This window comes from Physcomitrium patens, chromosome 8, assembly GCF_059467195.1.
Source record: "Physcomitrium patens ecotype Gransden chromosome 8, ASM5946719v1, whole genome shotgun sequence".
Lineage (NCBI taxonomy): Eukaryota > Viridiplantae > Streptophyta > Bryopsida > Funariales > Funariaceae > Physcomitrium > Physcomitrium patens.
The window spans coordinates 15,655,596-15,671,213 of record NC_143417.1 but is presented as its reverse complement, the minus strand read 5'-3'; the positions used below and the strand labels follow the sequence as shown (position 1 = coordinate 15,671,213).

Below are 15,618 nucleotides of genomic sequence, written 5' to 3'. Positions count from 1 at the left end.
TTTTTTTGCTTAGAAAAGAACCAAAAACAGTACTTCGCAGGCATGGTGCGAAAACAGAATTGCTCAGATCTTTTAACGCACACCCAAAGTCGTCTTCTATTGTGACTTCAAACCAGAGCACACTTCTGAGTGCCGCGACGTCCCAATATGTGTCATCACTGGTGGTGGCCTGAGGGGCATGCACCTGGACTTGTTTTTCGCCAGATGAAGTGCATTTGGCCTCCATTTTGGATGGTTGGCCATTCAGGCTGCAGGACAGGGCACTGTACTGTTTCATTTATATCATAAAGAATATTGAAACAAAGAACAAACTGCTTTTCAAAAAGATTTACTCTGCACACCCATATTTTTCCATTTTGTTTTACAAGATAATGTTTTTTAGAAAAAAAAAAGTAGAAAGGTGCTAAAACTACCAAAGGGTGGTGGAATTATTAAAATCATAAATAAAACATACATTCCATAAATTTCATTAATTATATATCAAATCTTATAATTTTCAGTCAAATTTTGAAATGTTGAAATGAAACATAGTTAATTCACTATGTTCATTACTTAAACTGTTAATAAAAACATGTTCCAATAACATAAACACAATAATGTATTCATGTTACTTTTTAGGTTCTAATTTTTGAAGTTAACAGTCACTTGGTTTTAAAATTAAAATTCACTACCTAGGCAGACTCAAATTTTCTCTTCTTTCCAACTAAGGTGTTGATCACATCAAATTATAAAAAATAAAAAAATAAAAAAATAAAAGAAGAAAGTAGAACCAGTGTTTAATTGTAGTGAGATTGATTTCTCTGTTTGTGACTTTATCAACATGTGGTCAGTGGAAGCATTTGAAGAGGGGATAATGAAAGATCTAACCATAAACCATAAATACTACCTAACTATAGACTAATTAAGACTTTCAACTCTTTTCAAACTCAGATAAATCAAGGCTATCAACTTATCTGTTCCTAAAAAATGAAATAGAAAGAGGGTTCAAAGATTAATCATGGCCCATTAGAGCTCATTCTCTGTGCAGAATAAACTAAGTTTCAGCTTTAAAACCCATCCCATGAACAGACACATTAATCTTGCCCAAAACTTCATCCATCTAAATTATACAAAATTTAAAAACAAACAAAATCTCCATAGCAAGGAACACACAAACCCCATTTTCCTAATGACACAACAAACTATCACTAAGCCCCAAATTCAATACAATCTAAATGGTACACATGTGTTCTTAGAGAATGAACAGTCCAGACCATGAGCCAACAATGCCCACAAATGTAGGATTACAAAACACATTTTGGCTATAAAGATCAACCCTGAAGCTTGGACAAACACAATTTCTATTGCCCACCTACATTCAATCTTCACTGGTCCCAGATTCAAGGACTAATACACACACTGGCTGAGGCTAAACATAGCTCTATAAGCAGCTTTTCATGTAAAATCCCCACAAGGCCAATCTTTGTGGTGGCATGATTCTGGCCAATTCATGATATTTTCATATGTAGCTTGCCCAATATCAACCTATTATCTGTATGGGCTTGGGCATGTACCAAGGTCCCACAGATAGCTCAACATGGTAGATTGGCTTGCTGTGGAACCCTAATCCTCAATTGTCTTCTCACTCTCTGACAAATTTCAGTTTTTGTGGAGAGAGGACATGAATCTTAGTGCCACACCATCCTTTTGATTTTCAAGGCCCTCTGCCCAATGCATTGAAATAGTAACGAGAATAAAAAATTATGTTGGGCTTTGGGCCTGCCCTATCTCAAGGGACTAAATGGATGTCCTTGGTCACAGCTTCCTATCATCGCAATTTTGTGGCATGGTGCTCACTTCATGTACCTGCTAAAATTGAACCCAATTGAAAACTGTAGAAGAAGCAATAAAGAAATAAATAAATAGAAGTTAAAAAAAGTCTATTTGACAAAACAACAAAACCCTGATTCTGTAGAAGAACAGGTGGAACCCATTCCAAGTGCATGAACAAGTTCTGCAGCCTCTGAATTACCTTGGGTTCTCACTTCTTTCAAAACCATGTAAGAGATTCCATGGAAAAGCAACATCAAACACTCACTTAGAGTTAAGTGTAGATGAAAAATGATAATCTATATAATGGAAAGCTAAGAATGAAGGACCCATTCTTAAAAAGTGGATCAACATTGGCCAAATCTAAAAACAATTTTGGAATGTAGCATCCAATCCACCTAAATTTAAAACCATGTGTATGCAGTAACCATCTAGACCCTCCCAAGAGATAGATACTACACTCCTGCCTCACCCATGTAGATGGAAGAAGGAGGAATGAGAACATAAACCCTTGTCAATGACACTGCTAATCAAGGATTTTGAGACTAAAAAACCTTCATTCTTGTGGGAATAGAAAAGAAAAAAAGGCTTCCACTAATGTTGTTTGCTCTCTTTCAAAGGAGATTTATAGCCCAAATGTTGAAGGACCCAAATCTCAGATGTTGGTTGCATTGTTAATTTCAAGACTTCAACAACGAAATCTGTTGACAGTGCAGTTTTTACTTCTTTTTAAAATTTAATATTTTTTGCTATGATCGAAGTAATACAAAGATCATGGAGGACACCAACAGGCAGTAAATACACAGCGTTGGGAACATCACACAGAACATAGCACAGTCATAATAACAAACACCATAGAAAGTAAGATGTACAGTTCCGAATCAACTCATTCGAATTCACCTCTCCTTTAAACTCAAGGATTGAGACTTTCCATGTGTAATTTACAAACTACGAAGCTGTTCACAAAACCTCATCAAATTAAGCTTTCTTTTTAAATTGCTAGTCTGAGTGCAAGCAACGATGAGACCACAGAGTGTCTTCGGAGAAGAGCCCTCCCTTGCTCCATCCTGCCAAACAATACCCGACGCATTCGCGGGAGCTCTGTGGAAGCACAAGAGATTAAGCAGGAATTGGTGCCAAATGCCAGACAAATGATAGATCCAATGAGTCAGACCCCACATCAGAGGGATATGAGAAATGGACTGGAGCGCGTCGTCGTGGATCGAAAGCATAGGGTGGCGACGTCGAGGACCATCGTGGCCTCCCGTGGCACCCATCGCGTGGTTTTCGTCTGTTTCGCGGGCACTTGGCTCTTACCTCGAAGCACCACAGTCTGATCATCGATACTCCCTGGTGCATGTCAACAATTCCAGCATAATCAAGCTCATCTGTACTACTGATGATCCTCTCCCCCTCACCCTGATCGCATCGACACCGTCTCTGTAGCCACTTCGCAGTCCACTCTTCATGCGTTTAGCAATCCAGGTGGGGCCACACCTGCAGGACCTAGCAGCGACCTTCGACCGTAGAAATTTTTTTTATGATCCCCGTCCTTCGTCACCTCGGAAGAGCCCATTCCTCTTGTTATCCGGTTTTCTTCCTGGATCCTTCGATAGGTGATTCGTCTTCGTCATCGGCATTATCACATCGTTCAGAGTGTAGTTGCCAGCAGTGGTGGATACCCATCGTGAGTGTACAAGTTGCAGATTAGTTTGGATTTCGCGTAGCTGGTCACTGGAGTCGAGTCTATCAGGTGCTCAGCGATGGTGTGTTATGAGAGCGGGGCAATGCGGTCTGGGTGTCAGAAACAAGCTGGACCTGCTATCCTGTCATCAGACATTACCTTACGATAAAAATCGACTTGGAGATATTAATGGTTGCTTTTCAAAAAATTACACAGGAATTTTTCGAACGTTGCAGAACAGTTGTGACGATCGATTAGATTTATAGTGACGTGCATGGGCATCTTGCGTGCGGTTCAGTTTCAGACGCTGAGAGGGAGGTGGTCGGCAATCGGTATTACCCACAAGCTACTTTGAAGGATTTCTGGTCTGCTCTCAGTATACATGAACACCCTTGAGTTGATCGATTGTTTCTTAACGCTCTCATCCATCGCTTGCAGCGGCCAGCTCATGTGTGTAACTTGGCGATCGGTCCCTGGAAGAGGAGCTTGTGAACGTCGTCTTCTGAGATGGATGGCCTAATCGGGCCGATGCCTCAGTGCCCTGCGGAGAAGGCGTGCTTGAAATGGGTGCAAAAGTACCTCTTGGATTGCGTGTGCAGCACCCGGGACAGATTTTCTCTGGCCCTCGGCTTGATGAGTGTGTTCAGCTGGGGCGTGGCTGAAGTGCCACAGATACTCACAAACTTCCGAGAGAAGTCCACTGAGGGAGTCTCATTGGCCTTCTTGATGACGTGGGTCATTGGGTGAGACGATCTTCCTCGCTCCACAAATCTTTACCTCATCAATCCTCGTCATCTTGCAGCAGCCGAGACCGAAACTAACACTCCTTTCTAAATCCTCATATGTTCACCACCAATTTGCTACGTGTGCTTATCGCTCCATGCATCTAGATCAGAAATGGCTTTGTGAACCACTGAGTGCCAGCCAAAGATCAAGCACGGTGGCATCACTTGTTTTTATGCTCTACCTGGAGCTCCTTCTAATGCAGGGTCACGGTGTTGGAATGATTTTGGAAATTGTGTGAAAAATGTTGTGTTATCGTCAGAAGTTCGTCGTGCATTGAACCATTTTCTAATTCGTAAATGTACAGAGATGTCTTCAACTTCATGGGTTGCTATTTGGAGCCAGCCACGGTGAGTAAAATTCGCATGACTTAGCCTCACTCATGTTTAAAGAAGTTAAGTTGCTCTGCTCAGTTGCTTGTTGAGAGCTCCACCACATTGTCATTCGCCTCGAGACATGGAGTTTGCGTGGTTAATTAAGAGCTAAACCACGCGGTATTTATGATGATTACAAGGGCCTTGATGATCTGTTTGTATGGGACGATGCAGCTACCAACTCAACTTTACATGGCCATTGTGAGCTTTCAACTCTGATTGTCTTCCATTTTGTCAAATCAAAATCGTCGAAAAAGCAGCATTTTCTAGTTTTCATTCGGTTGTGCTCAACGCATTGAATGTTCTGCTGGAATTTATTGTTGCATCTGGTGCTGAATGTGTGCGTACCTGCTGCAATTCAGCTCTACACATTGACGACGATTATTCTGGTGCTGCAAACGATCTATTACGATCGTCTCAATGCCTTGTGGAGACGAGATCGGGTGCGGTCCGTGGACGACCTCTTTCCAGAGGTAAGTTCAGCCACAGCATTGTCCATCGCTCTGATTTGGGGAAAAAGTTATTTTCTGAATAAACTTGCAATATCTTTTGAGGGCGAGGGACTCACTTAGAGCAACGGATTGACCTTGAAAGTAATTCTATGTTTTCACACTCCAATAATTGAATATCACACTAGACGCGCTGCTCATTCATCACCATTTGCTCACATCCTAAAACGTGTGGAGTTAAAAACCAGCTCAAGAAAGACTTGGAGGCGCAGAAACCGATTCCAATCTCAGAGTGTGCAAACGAAGGTCCTGAATCCGCTTCAACGCCAGCTTCCAGCCAGCCAGCATCCATCGGTGTGCCTCACCACCATCACCGTGCAACCTCCCCTGGAAGCAGAGACCACTTATACCTTCAGTGCGTTCCTCTTTTTTCAAAACCACTAGCTCTGATTCACCATCACCAATTCATCTGAAAGCATGGTGTGAAAACGTTCTCGTAAGGAGTTTAACTATTTCCGCTGTGTGCAGATCTGCAAGGTCTCTAGCCAGCAGCCACGCCCAACCAATCGGCTCATACAAGCTCTCAGGGTCAAGAGGGTCTACAGGCCGCCATGGTCATCACAGCTACTTGCTCACGCAGGAAGACTTCACCGAGACGCCAGCTTTGGCTGGATCTCATCCCCGCCGAGCTTCTCCAGTTTCACTCTCGTCTTCGACGCTGCGAACGGTGAGAAAATAACTGCAATTGGTTGATGAGTTCTATGCCATATCATCAAGACGTAGCATCCAAAACACTGAATTACCACATTTGATTTACTTAGTATGAGTTCCATTTGATCTCTGCAGATGACCTCGGGTGTGCTGATGGTTGGCACCTTGGGATTGAGCCTGTACACAACTCGCCGCGTGACTGGTGGCCCCACTATCGGCACAACCCACATTAGCCATAACGCTCACAGTTTTGGTGATCATTTTCTCGGAGAGGAGCCTTCTCCTCTTGGTGAAGTGTTTGGCTGGATCATGGCATGTATCTACATGGGCGGTCGTCTCCCTCAAATCTGGCTTAATGTACAACCTCTAGACTCACTCCTGAACTGTCCTTGAATCTTATCTCTTCACAAAAACAAAAGAAGGTGTGTTCTGAAGTGGCTATGGTTTCAATCACGCTGATGTTCCTGTTCCCTGGCAGATCAAGAGGGGCACAGTAGAGGGTCTAAACCCGCTCATGTTTGCGTTTGCACTGTTGGGCAATGCAACGTATGTGGGAAGGTATGAAGCCACAATCCAGTAGATTTTTTGCTCTTTTCTGAGCTTCTGCTTGCACGACGCAAAGTCGTTAATGACAACGTTCAAATAATTTCTCATTCATAGTGCGAAAATCCCATTTCATGTTTCAGCAGCTGTCTCTATGAGCCTCTCCTCACACTGCTATCTATTCTGTTTTGGGTTGAAATCACTTGTTCTTTGTCCATCTTGTGCGTTCTAATTTTTATGAGTCCCTGGTGTAGCATTCTGGTTCGGAGCATGGATTGGCAACAGGCGTTGAAGCCCAACTTGGCGTGGCTTGTGGATGCTGCTGTGTGTGTCATCCTTGACATTTTTGTATCCTCATTTCAGTGCTTCTGTGAAAAACTTGAGTCTGTCTTTGTATTTCTCTTCAAATTACTCGTTCATTACCAAACTCTTTCCACATAATTTTTTTGGATGGTGGCTTTGATCGATCGAAAACTCAGATATTGTGCCAATTCATATACTATTACTCGAAGATGGAGGATGATAAATCATCATCAGAAGAAGAGTCATGGCCCTACAAGCCCCTCAACTAGCTCAATTATGTTGCAGCTTTGTAACGACTCAAAGTTTTTGCTTTAGTAGAATAAATTCAATATGAAATGAGGTGTAGAACTTGAAACTCTTAATATTAGATTTCTAGAGCATAGAGATCAATGACATCGAGTGAAGTTCAGATGACCTGTTGACGAATATCTTTTGATCTGCACTCAGAGCAACGGCTTGTATAGCTCATGTTTTTTGAAATGCCAGATCTTTACCACAAACACTTGAAAATTTTGCTCTTCTGTAAACTGGGCTTTTTTCTGAAGCGTAATCTCTTAAAAGAGTTCTGTACTTTCTAATTTTCATTTATTAGAGTGTAAGCTAGAATTGTGATCGGACCTCTGAAATACTTATGTTTCGAAGGCAGTCCACTCTGCACACAGTGTAAAAGTTCCCGTGTACCAATTATTAGAATAAAATTAGATAAAAAAATGCAAACAACCTAATATTAAAGGAAATTTACATTAAAGATTATTGTTTATACATCATTTTACGATCGCTATACATACAAGATTAACACTTCACCGCATGCGATAGTTTCTAATTTTGTTATCAACTAAACTCACTGTTTTTCACTTCTATACATGCTATCCAGTATTGCAATCTCCTTTTTTCTATTTGAAGTCTACAATGTATCTTACAGTCGACTTGAGTAAAATAGGGTTGCTTCTTTATATTATCCAACACTCTCCCTCAACCCTAGTTTTTCAATCTTTACTCTCGAAACAAAGCTATAGAGGTACTGCGGAATAGTTCCTACGTGACTCTCCTGTGTTTCTCAAAAACATGTCACCATCAGTGAATGACGACCTCTCTTCTACTTGCTCTGATACCATAAAGGAAATTTACATTAAAGATTGTCGTTTACACATCATTTCTGATTGCTATATGTACAAGATTAACACTTCACCACATGCGGTAGTTTCTAATTTTGTTATCAACTAAACTCACTGTTTATCACTTCTCTACACACCATCCACTACCGTTATCTTTTTTCTAATTTAAGTATATCATGTATCTTATATGACTAAAATAGGATTGCTTCTTTAAATTATCCAACAAATATTACATAATTTTTCTAGTCCAACTTATTTGATGTTCGATGTATAAGATTTTTATTTTTGTTTTAATCCATGCTTCTTAAAAGTGCTTCCTATCGATACATTTATTTGAAGACTTGTTTTGAAGAAGCTTCAAAAAGAGACATACTCTTTAATCTTCCAAAGATTTTTCATAATATTTTTTAACCAATAAATATATTCTAGGAATTTTAGGAAAAAAGCATTATTGCCTAATTTATTGTTATATAATACGTAAAAATATTTTAAATAACTCCAACAATTTATCAATTGTAGACAACTAATCATTTATCAATTGTAGACAACTATTCATTTATCAATCATAGTTTGATTTCATGGTCAAAATAGTGTGGCACACATATCTCCAAGCAGAGTCGGGGACTAACATTTGTTGTTTATAATTTAGGTCTAACAGAATTTCAGTAATTATTTTCGAAATGAAACAATTTGTGGAAACATCTGCAACGCCAATAGAAAAGCGTACGTGCAAGCTGTGGATGATTCTGGTAACGCCGGGTACTAAAGTCAGGTACACTGCGTAGGAAAATAAGTTCATGCATACTAATTGCTAGTATCTTCACCATGAAAAGACGTAAGCAAAAATAGCATTCATTCTCTTTACTGTCATTTTCACTCGAGTAGGAGCAGAGTCAGGAAGAGTGTCAATAAGCAAATCTGGGCTACAAGGAAATCTCAATTCACTTCGGACACTCTTCTTAGCACGGATCCTATGCATGTAAATGATCAAAAGCTGGTGGTATGAAAAAACTGCTGCACTTGTGAAGGTAAATTACTTGAACTCTGAATCAAGTTCAAAGGGCTGATCCATTGAACCCTGAAAAACTTCAACAGTTAAAACCGCGGTGCATTTAGGGCATGATCAAAATATGCTACATGAACAGAAGCCGATTGCACCCTGAAACGAGCTAGTTTAAATGTGCTGATGTGATATTGCAGGGTGATTGTTCAACAACACTGCCACTTCGTAGCACCTGTCCCCCCCCCCCCCCCCCAAATCAACCCTCATAAATTCAAGCATACATTCTACCATCACGAAAAGAAAAAAAACATACGCATACAAAATGATTCTTAGGCATCTTTTGTACACTCATGATTTCAACAAAGTGCAACGCAATTATAAACTAAAACGCCAGTCGATTGTACCTTAGATATGTCCGGCCGCCCATGCTGTAAGATTGCCTTCAGCACACCTGTCTCCAAAATAGAAGCGTCTTGAAAGCCAAAATTGAGTAACGGATTATCTTCTCCAACGTTACTGCACCCACAAATCGAAACTGCTGCATAACCGGAAGCCGACAGTGGTCATAGGTTTCAAAATCTTAATATGCTCCTCGAATCAATCTAGAAAGGAGGAGCATCTGCAAGGGGGGCCGTTCCAAAGTGCCGATGGTTCTGATCCCCTTTGTTGACAAGCATTATTCCGAATGAAGGCAGTTGATGTATTAAAGTCGTTTCCAACTCAGAGGCCACACTTTTGTTGGCCACAATTAGATATAAAAATGGAGCATCAATTAAAATTGTCCGATGCCGTCGCACCCTACTTGTGAGATTATCGGACTGACCCACGTAAAATCTACCATCTGGTCTCTGCAACATATAAATACATGAGTGCATCGTGGTCGCGGGAGGAGGCAGTTGCCGAGGACCGATGAACGAGCAAGCACTACTATAAGAGTTTGCATCTCCCAGCTCCTGCAGCTTCTTCTCGCAAATTCTACTAAAAGCATCCATGCAATCCAATAAATCCTTTTTGGACTTGGCAGCAGGATGAGATCCATTCCCCACAGCTCGTGATCGGTCACGACTTTCCTCATCAGATTCATTTGGCTCAGTTGCTCCTTCAACGTTGAGACTTTGAGCCTGAAAGGTAAGCACTCCAGTCGTTACGTTGTCTAAGCCATCAACTGCTCCATTTGTAGCCCCATTCACCAAGTTGCTGCAGCGCGGTGAAGTGCTTGTAAGTGTTGACTCCTTCGATAAACTATTCCTGGACTCTAAAGCTTCTTTGTAAAGCTCCATGGCTCGCTGTACAACACTTTCAGGAACACCTTCTTTCTTTGCCACTTCAAATGCCAGACTCTCACGACAAGCACCGTCCACTAGCTTCCATGTGGGTTCAATGCGTCCGTCAATTTGTTTGACGCCCATGGATTTTTGGACAACATTGCGTACTCGTAGCTTCATATCCAGAAGGTCATGTAAATGAGTTGAGAGCACGCCACGGCACCCAATGTGATCAAGAGATTCGATTACGCTGGCAGCGATTGCGGTGCCCTTTTGGACCTCCGTTCCCCTACACAACTCATCGATCAAGACCAAACTTCTAGACGTTGCCTCGGCTAAAATCGTTCGTAGCTCTGACATTTCCTGAAAACATATCAACCCGTGGAATAGCAACAATTAACATAAGTAGCTCAATGCCTTTGGTTCAATTCATTCAATAGAAGTCACACAAGATTTCGTCCATGTAGAAAAATTGATTCAATATTGATTGCACAAAATGTCAAGAGAACAAGAGGTGTTTTGTAGGTATAAATCGACAAGCCTACAAATTTGTGATTCAAGGATAGGGCTCCGGATAAAATTCTCTACTTACCATCTGGAAAGAACTCTTGTTGTCCGCTGGACTGTCCGTGGACATCATTCGAAGCATAACAGCGTCCAACCTAGGCACCACCGCGTTGCGGGCTGGAACCATTAGACCGCACACTGACAACAAAGCAGCTGCACAAATTGAACGCAAGATGCTCGATTTTCCACCACCATTTGGACCCGTAAGCAAGAACATGGAGTTTAATTCAATTGTATTTGGCTCCGCTTGCTCGCAGACTGGGTCTTTCCAGTAAGGAATCAGATCCTCAAGCACCATATGCCTGTAACATCCCAGACAACCAAAAAACAAAAGAAAATAAAATTACAGTAAATAGAGAACAAATTCAGCCGAACAATTCAACTCCAGATAAATTATGTTCGGTTGCAATGATAATGCGCGACTGTAGGAGGAATCTCGGACATACTGCATTATGTTCAATATAAAAGTAAGCATTACCCTCGAACTACTCCAATGTGATAAGAGCATACAAACCTATTGGCGACAACAGCCTGGGCACAACTTGAACCCTTAAACAGTTGAAATGACCAATAAGTGGAACAAAAGATAGAATACCCTGGGCCTACATCCTGGTTGTTGGAATTTTCCGATGACAAGTCTAGTGTGGGGAACACCCAGCTCCGTCTCTTTCCTTCGCTCACATGCAAGCACAGAGACTTGGCGATGACCGACAGCACGGATATAAAAATGAGCGCATTCAGTTTCACCTTCACCTCTGCGGCCAAGTCCCGGAGAAGCTGCACAACCGCATTACTTGCTTTCTCAACGGCCGCCCTGTACCTGATCAGCGCATCTTCTACCCGAGTGGTTGTCCACCATTCTTCACCCATCTTTTTCCCCTTCCCATCGTAAGCTGGGGTCAACTTCTTCATTTCTAATTCTCCTGGAGAGTCGCCCCACACGGCGGGTCGAAAGTTCTTACCTTTGAACCACACAGCTTGACTGTCACGACTGTAGCAGATTTCTCCTTTCCGGCTCCCTAGTCCTCCCCCAAGTGGCTTCTGGTACGCTTTCACACAATTAACTATGGGGAGAAAATCAGAAAATACAGCGTCTATAAGCTCAGTTGCTGCTTCATTTACTTCAACAAATTCTTTCTCAAAATGTGGTCGCTTCACTCTACCCCTCCAAGACTCCTCCAGATCCCGGAAAAAATCATCGGGAATATTCTCGTCACTGCTTACAGTTTGGTCAATGTCACTGTCGCTGGCAAGCACATTGCCAATCCTACTTGTCAAGAATGTGCAATCATCCACTAATTGCTTTTGCTCAATGTGGATACCTAAAAGGGCACCAAACAATTCAGATTCAACTTTTTAGAAATTTCAACAACTTACCTTAACAACTTGTACTGGTGAAAGATTGCACAAATTAAGCCATATGTTTCACATGAAAATATACCTGTGGCAAGCCACGTTGGATCCAAAAGGAGGTCCAAGACATCGCTAAGCTGAGGGTCATTTGCCATCAGGAGAATATCTTCCGCTACGTTTCGCATACGAGCAAATTCAATATGGTTCGCTTCATGTGTCTCTATCAGCTTCATAAGTTTAGCGGCTGAAACACACGTGAAATCAGGAATAGAGCTTGTTGTTTCTGCCAATTTCCGACATGCAGCTTGTATGCAATCGGCCACCCTGCACGAAAGAGAAATCCATGAGCATTTAGCTATTATACATGATGTACAAACATGGTTTCAGGTACGCATTCAACTAAGAAAAAGAACTTCAAAACCCCTCATCGAAGAAGGAAGAGTTCCCAATAATTCATAGGACGATGTACATGCATTACCGTTTAATGTAAGGTACCTTGCTCACCTGTGAGGGGGGGGATGCAGAAGCAAGTTTCTTACATAAGAAGTACAAAGAGAGTTCGCTTCTGGTGGTAATAATACCATCAACAAACTGGGAACACCTGCTGTTGGGAGGATCCCAATCTGTGAAGCTGTGCTCACGTAGAGAGGTCGAGGCCTTTCTCCAGGAGGCACAACTATTTCCCGAAATTCTTGGTCGTCGTCAAGATCGAAAAGCTCCCTAACCTTCGAAATTAGGCCATCTACCGGATCGTCGTCATACCACTCTTGTTGCTTTTTCTGGCACTCCCCATACAACAAACCTGCAATACCCGTACCCGAACTGCTACTAAGGTGATTTAACACGGATGCTACAACTATTTCGCATTCCTTGACGTATGAACAAAAATAGCATTAGGAAAATAATTATTGATACCATACGTTACCTCCTTCACCCCACTGGGCAATGCCTGCTGTGTCCCTTCTGAGGGAGCGATGCATGAAAAGCTGCTGACATTGTCGAGAGCGCAGCTTTGCAACCACAGCCTCCTCAGTAAGTGCATCTTCTACAGAGAAAGAGTGCATCATCTCTAGCACAGAAATCAGGCAGTAACCTCGCCGGGAGCGTGAGATTCCCATGACAGGCACGGGCTCGGGAAATTCTAAGTCCACATCGGCACTAACTAAGCCATATACGTAGGGACTTCCTGGGTGAGCATGCCCTGCAACAAACCTTTCCTTTAGATGGCCTTTGGCTTGGGGGCCTTGGACCTCCTCCACTATACACACTGAGAAGCCCTGGTAAGTAAGCTGATCCAGAGTTTGCCGAAGATTCATAATTGGACAACCTGCTCTTGGAACTGTGTCGGACCTCGGTGCCATGGGATTCAGATTCGCATATTCTACTAACATGCATGCATCGAACCCAACGGCTTCGTAGAACTCCCCACACCTACACGTACGGGTCATAAAAATAAATATACGAGTGCCGTTTGTAAAGGGCTTAACAAGTGTTTCATGTTGACGAAAGACATAGAAGGTTTTCTATCTGCCAAATGCCCCAACTGACTAGACTCAAGTTCTCAGATACTTCAAGTCCCGTACCTGTACATAAGGATTTCATGAGGAAACTGCCTTTTCGTCTCTAGTATTTCTGCATTCATCTTCCCAGTCTTCAAGTTCCCATTGCGGAGGTTCTCGTCCAAACCAAGAAGATTGGAGTACTTCAATTTCTTCATCAACTCCCTCGTTACAGGTTTAGTACAGTTCTCCACCTTCCAATCAATAGTTTCCACAATTTGTAAACATGGGTAACACATAAACTGGCTCTTCAGTGAAATGATTTCAGTGTGGATAGGTGGAAGACACGGCTCTCAAGATAGCCGCTTAATGAGAAGGGTAATTGAAAGAAGGGAGGTCATTACATTACCTTGAGCCGCCACCATTCTATGTACTTCAAATCAGAGCTCTGCAAAGTCTTAAATTCCTTGGATTTACGCCCTTTAGAGATAGATCTGACTGGAGTCTTCTTCGCAGCCTGAAAACTACGAGGACAAAGTTGCCGCGAAGAAGACGTTTGATGCATATAAACTTGATAGCGAGGGGAAAGGAATCCCATAGGCCACGGGTTCACCGAAGTTCTCTCTCTAAAACTGGAAAGTCTTGCCCTATTCGAGGGACTGCAATTCACCAACGGAGAGTATAGGCTACTTCTGAACGCACCAAGAGCGTGCGTATCATGAAGACCGTCATCCCTTCTTGGAGACATCCACGAATGCACAGCCCGCGCAGCCATCGTTGACCGCTGGCCAGGAGTTGCACTTAAACCCGCAATAACTCCACGCATACTTCCCCCTCTCGATACTCTCCAAGAATCAGAAAGGAGAAAATCTTCGCTTCATCGCAAACAATGCTACAATTTTCCGCACAAAGAAACTCGATTATCCCTTAACTCCTCCATGTTTTTCCTATTTTCTAATCACCGGCCCACTACTTCCGAGTCCATGCACATCCAAAAGCAATGACGTGCACCCAGGCAGCACAAATTCTACACCTCGCAGATGCTACATTGTTTTGAGATCTCTCTCAGCCTCCTGCCCTCAATTGCACAGACCCGCACCGCATAAACTGTTCAAATTCCCATTCATGTGGATCCTGGAGTTGCGTACCGCAAAGCGGTGAGACGCATCCGGCTGGGTATGGCCAGTTCACAGAAGCATACCGAGAGGAGGGTTTAGGGTTTAAGGCGTCTGTTTATAGATCGAAATATGAGGTGCATGTGGATTGAATACGTTCAAGGTTTGAGTCCTCCGTGGCAAGGTCAAGATATTTCAAGCTGGCTGTGTCATCATTCGGATTATGCACCTTTTTTCGTTCCGTTAGTGAGAAATGTTGTCTAGCTATGATAATTTAAACAGAAGCAAATGATTAGAAATTGAAATACACGATTTCGGTGTTCTAAACAGAGCTCCGCAGTTTTTGGGTATCGGAGTGAATATTCTCACAATCTAAGAATATATCATCGTGGAAGCAAACACCGAAAAATTTCGTATTTCGAACATAAAACAAAAAAACCAAAAAAAAAACAAACAAAAGATGCATCTCCTACTGATGAAGAAAAATCAAGTGAAGGAATTCGCTTTGAGAGTTGTGTCCTCTTCGGGCATCTGACACCAGAAACAATTTTTCTGTCACTTCACCAGTATCGTCATCCCGTGACAAAGAAAGTGTACAATCAGCGTTAGATAATCAATTATCTAACAGGAACGATGAACAAAGCGTGTGCTCTATCACTAACGAAATCTTCAAATATGACTGTGTGTTTATCATGTTGCTTTTGTAAGGTTACATACAATGGCGCTAGGCTCCATGCCATCAAAAAAATACAAGCAGGACACTGTCGCTGATACCAACGACCACTAAGTCAATACCGCTAAGTCAATATCCACTCCAGTCAATACCGCCAAGCTGCTGAGATAAGAAAATAAAAACCTTCGTGATGACGAATAGTAACACTCACAAGTAGAGAACGTCCACTACATGGAATGGAGCAGAGAGAACAATTGGGTGCTTACAAGTTTATCTCAAATTCTCTCCAGGTAGTAATCAAAATCCAATTTAGAACTGCACTGAATCTGATGATGTGTTGAATGTGTAATCATTTTTTTACAAAATTTCTTA

General features: G+C 42.2%; 2 protein-coding genes across 4 annotated transcripts; one reads left to right on the top strand and one right to left on the bottom strand.

Annotated features, from left to right (window-relative positions):
• Positions 1-3,407: 3,407 nt before the first annotated feature.
• Positions 3,408-7,226, top strand: LOC112285552 (vacuolar lysine transporter YPQ1). Of its 2 annotated transcripts, none has more exons than XM_024526467.3 (11): positions 3,408-3,825; positions 3,932-4,236; positions 4,584-4,626; positions 4,791-4,851; positions 5,013-5,123; positions 5,348-5,514; positions 5,628-5,826; positions 5,946-6,167; positions 6,289-6,368; positions 6,608-6,701; positions 6,833-7,226. In XM_024526467.3, exons 3-11 carry the CDS (start codon positions 4,586-4,588, stop codon positions 6,923-6,925), a joined length of 1,068 nt encoding a protein of 355 aa, XP_024382235.1. In that variant the 5' UTR covers positions 3,408-3,825; positions 3,932-4,236; positions 4,584-4,585; the 3' UTR covers positions 6,926-7,226. The 2 variants fall into 2 exon arrangements, with proteins under 2 accessions (XP_024382235.1, XP_024382232.1); XM_024526464.3 differs by having other exon boundaries at positions 3,421-3,825; positions 4,825-4,851.
• Positions 7,227-8,607: 1,381 nt separating this feature from the next.
• LOC112286149 (DNA mismatch repair protein MSH1, mitochondrial) lies at positions 8,608-14,653 on the bottom strand. 2 transcript variants are annotated; one of them, XM_090252699.1, is made up of 9 exons: positions 13,868-14,653; positions 13,543-13,712; positions 12,885-13,390; positions 12,464-12,761; positions 12,048-12,283; positions 11,121-11,928; positions 10,632-10,908; positions 9,179-10,402; positions 8,608-9,006 (listed from the first exon to the last, which is right to left on the bottom strand). In XM_090252699.1, exons 1-8 carry the CDS (start codon positions 14,282-14,284, stop codon positions 9,377-9,379), a joined length of 3,738 nt encoding a protein of 1,245 aa, XP_090108825.1. In that variant the 5' UTR covers positions 14,285-14,653; the 3' UTR covers positions 8,608-9,006; positions 9,179-9,376. The 2 variants fall into 2 exon arrangements, with proteins under 2 accessions (XP_090108825.1, XP_024383551.1); XM_024527783.3 differs by having other exon boundaries at positions 11,202-11,928.
• Positions 14,654-15,618: the final 965 nt, after the last annotated feature.

Coding starts and splice junctions, on each gene's coding strand:
- LOC112285552 (XM_024526464.3), top strand. CDS start 4,001: ATGGATGGCCTAATCGGGCCGATGCCTCAGTGCCCTGCGGAGAAGGCG. Junction 4,852..5,012: donor CTCAACTTTACATGGCCATT/GTGAGCTTTCAA, acceptor GCTGCAATTCAG/CTCTACACATTGACGACGAT. Junction 6,168..6,288: donor TCCCTCAAATCTGGCTTAAT/GTACAACCTCTA, acceptor GTTCCCTGGCAG/ATCAAGAGGGGCACAGTAGA.
- LOC112286149 (XM_090252699.1), bottom strand. CDS start 14,284: ATGCGTGGAGTTATTGCGGGTTTAAGTGCAACTCCTGGCCAGCGGTCA. Junction 11,929..12,047: donor TCCAACGTGGCTTGCCACAG/GTATATTTTCAT, acceptor GTGCCCTTTTAG/GTATCCACATTGAGCAAAAG. Junction 10,909..11,120: donor CAGGCTGTTGTCGCCAATAG/GTTTGTATGCTC, acceptor GGGATGTTACAG/GCATATGGTGCTTGAGGATC.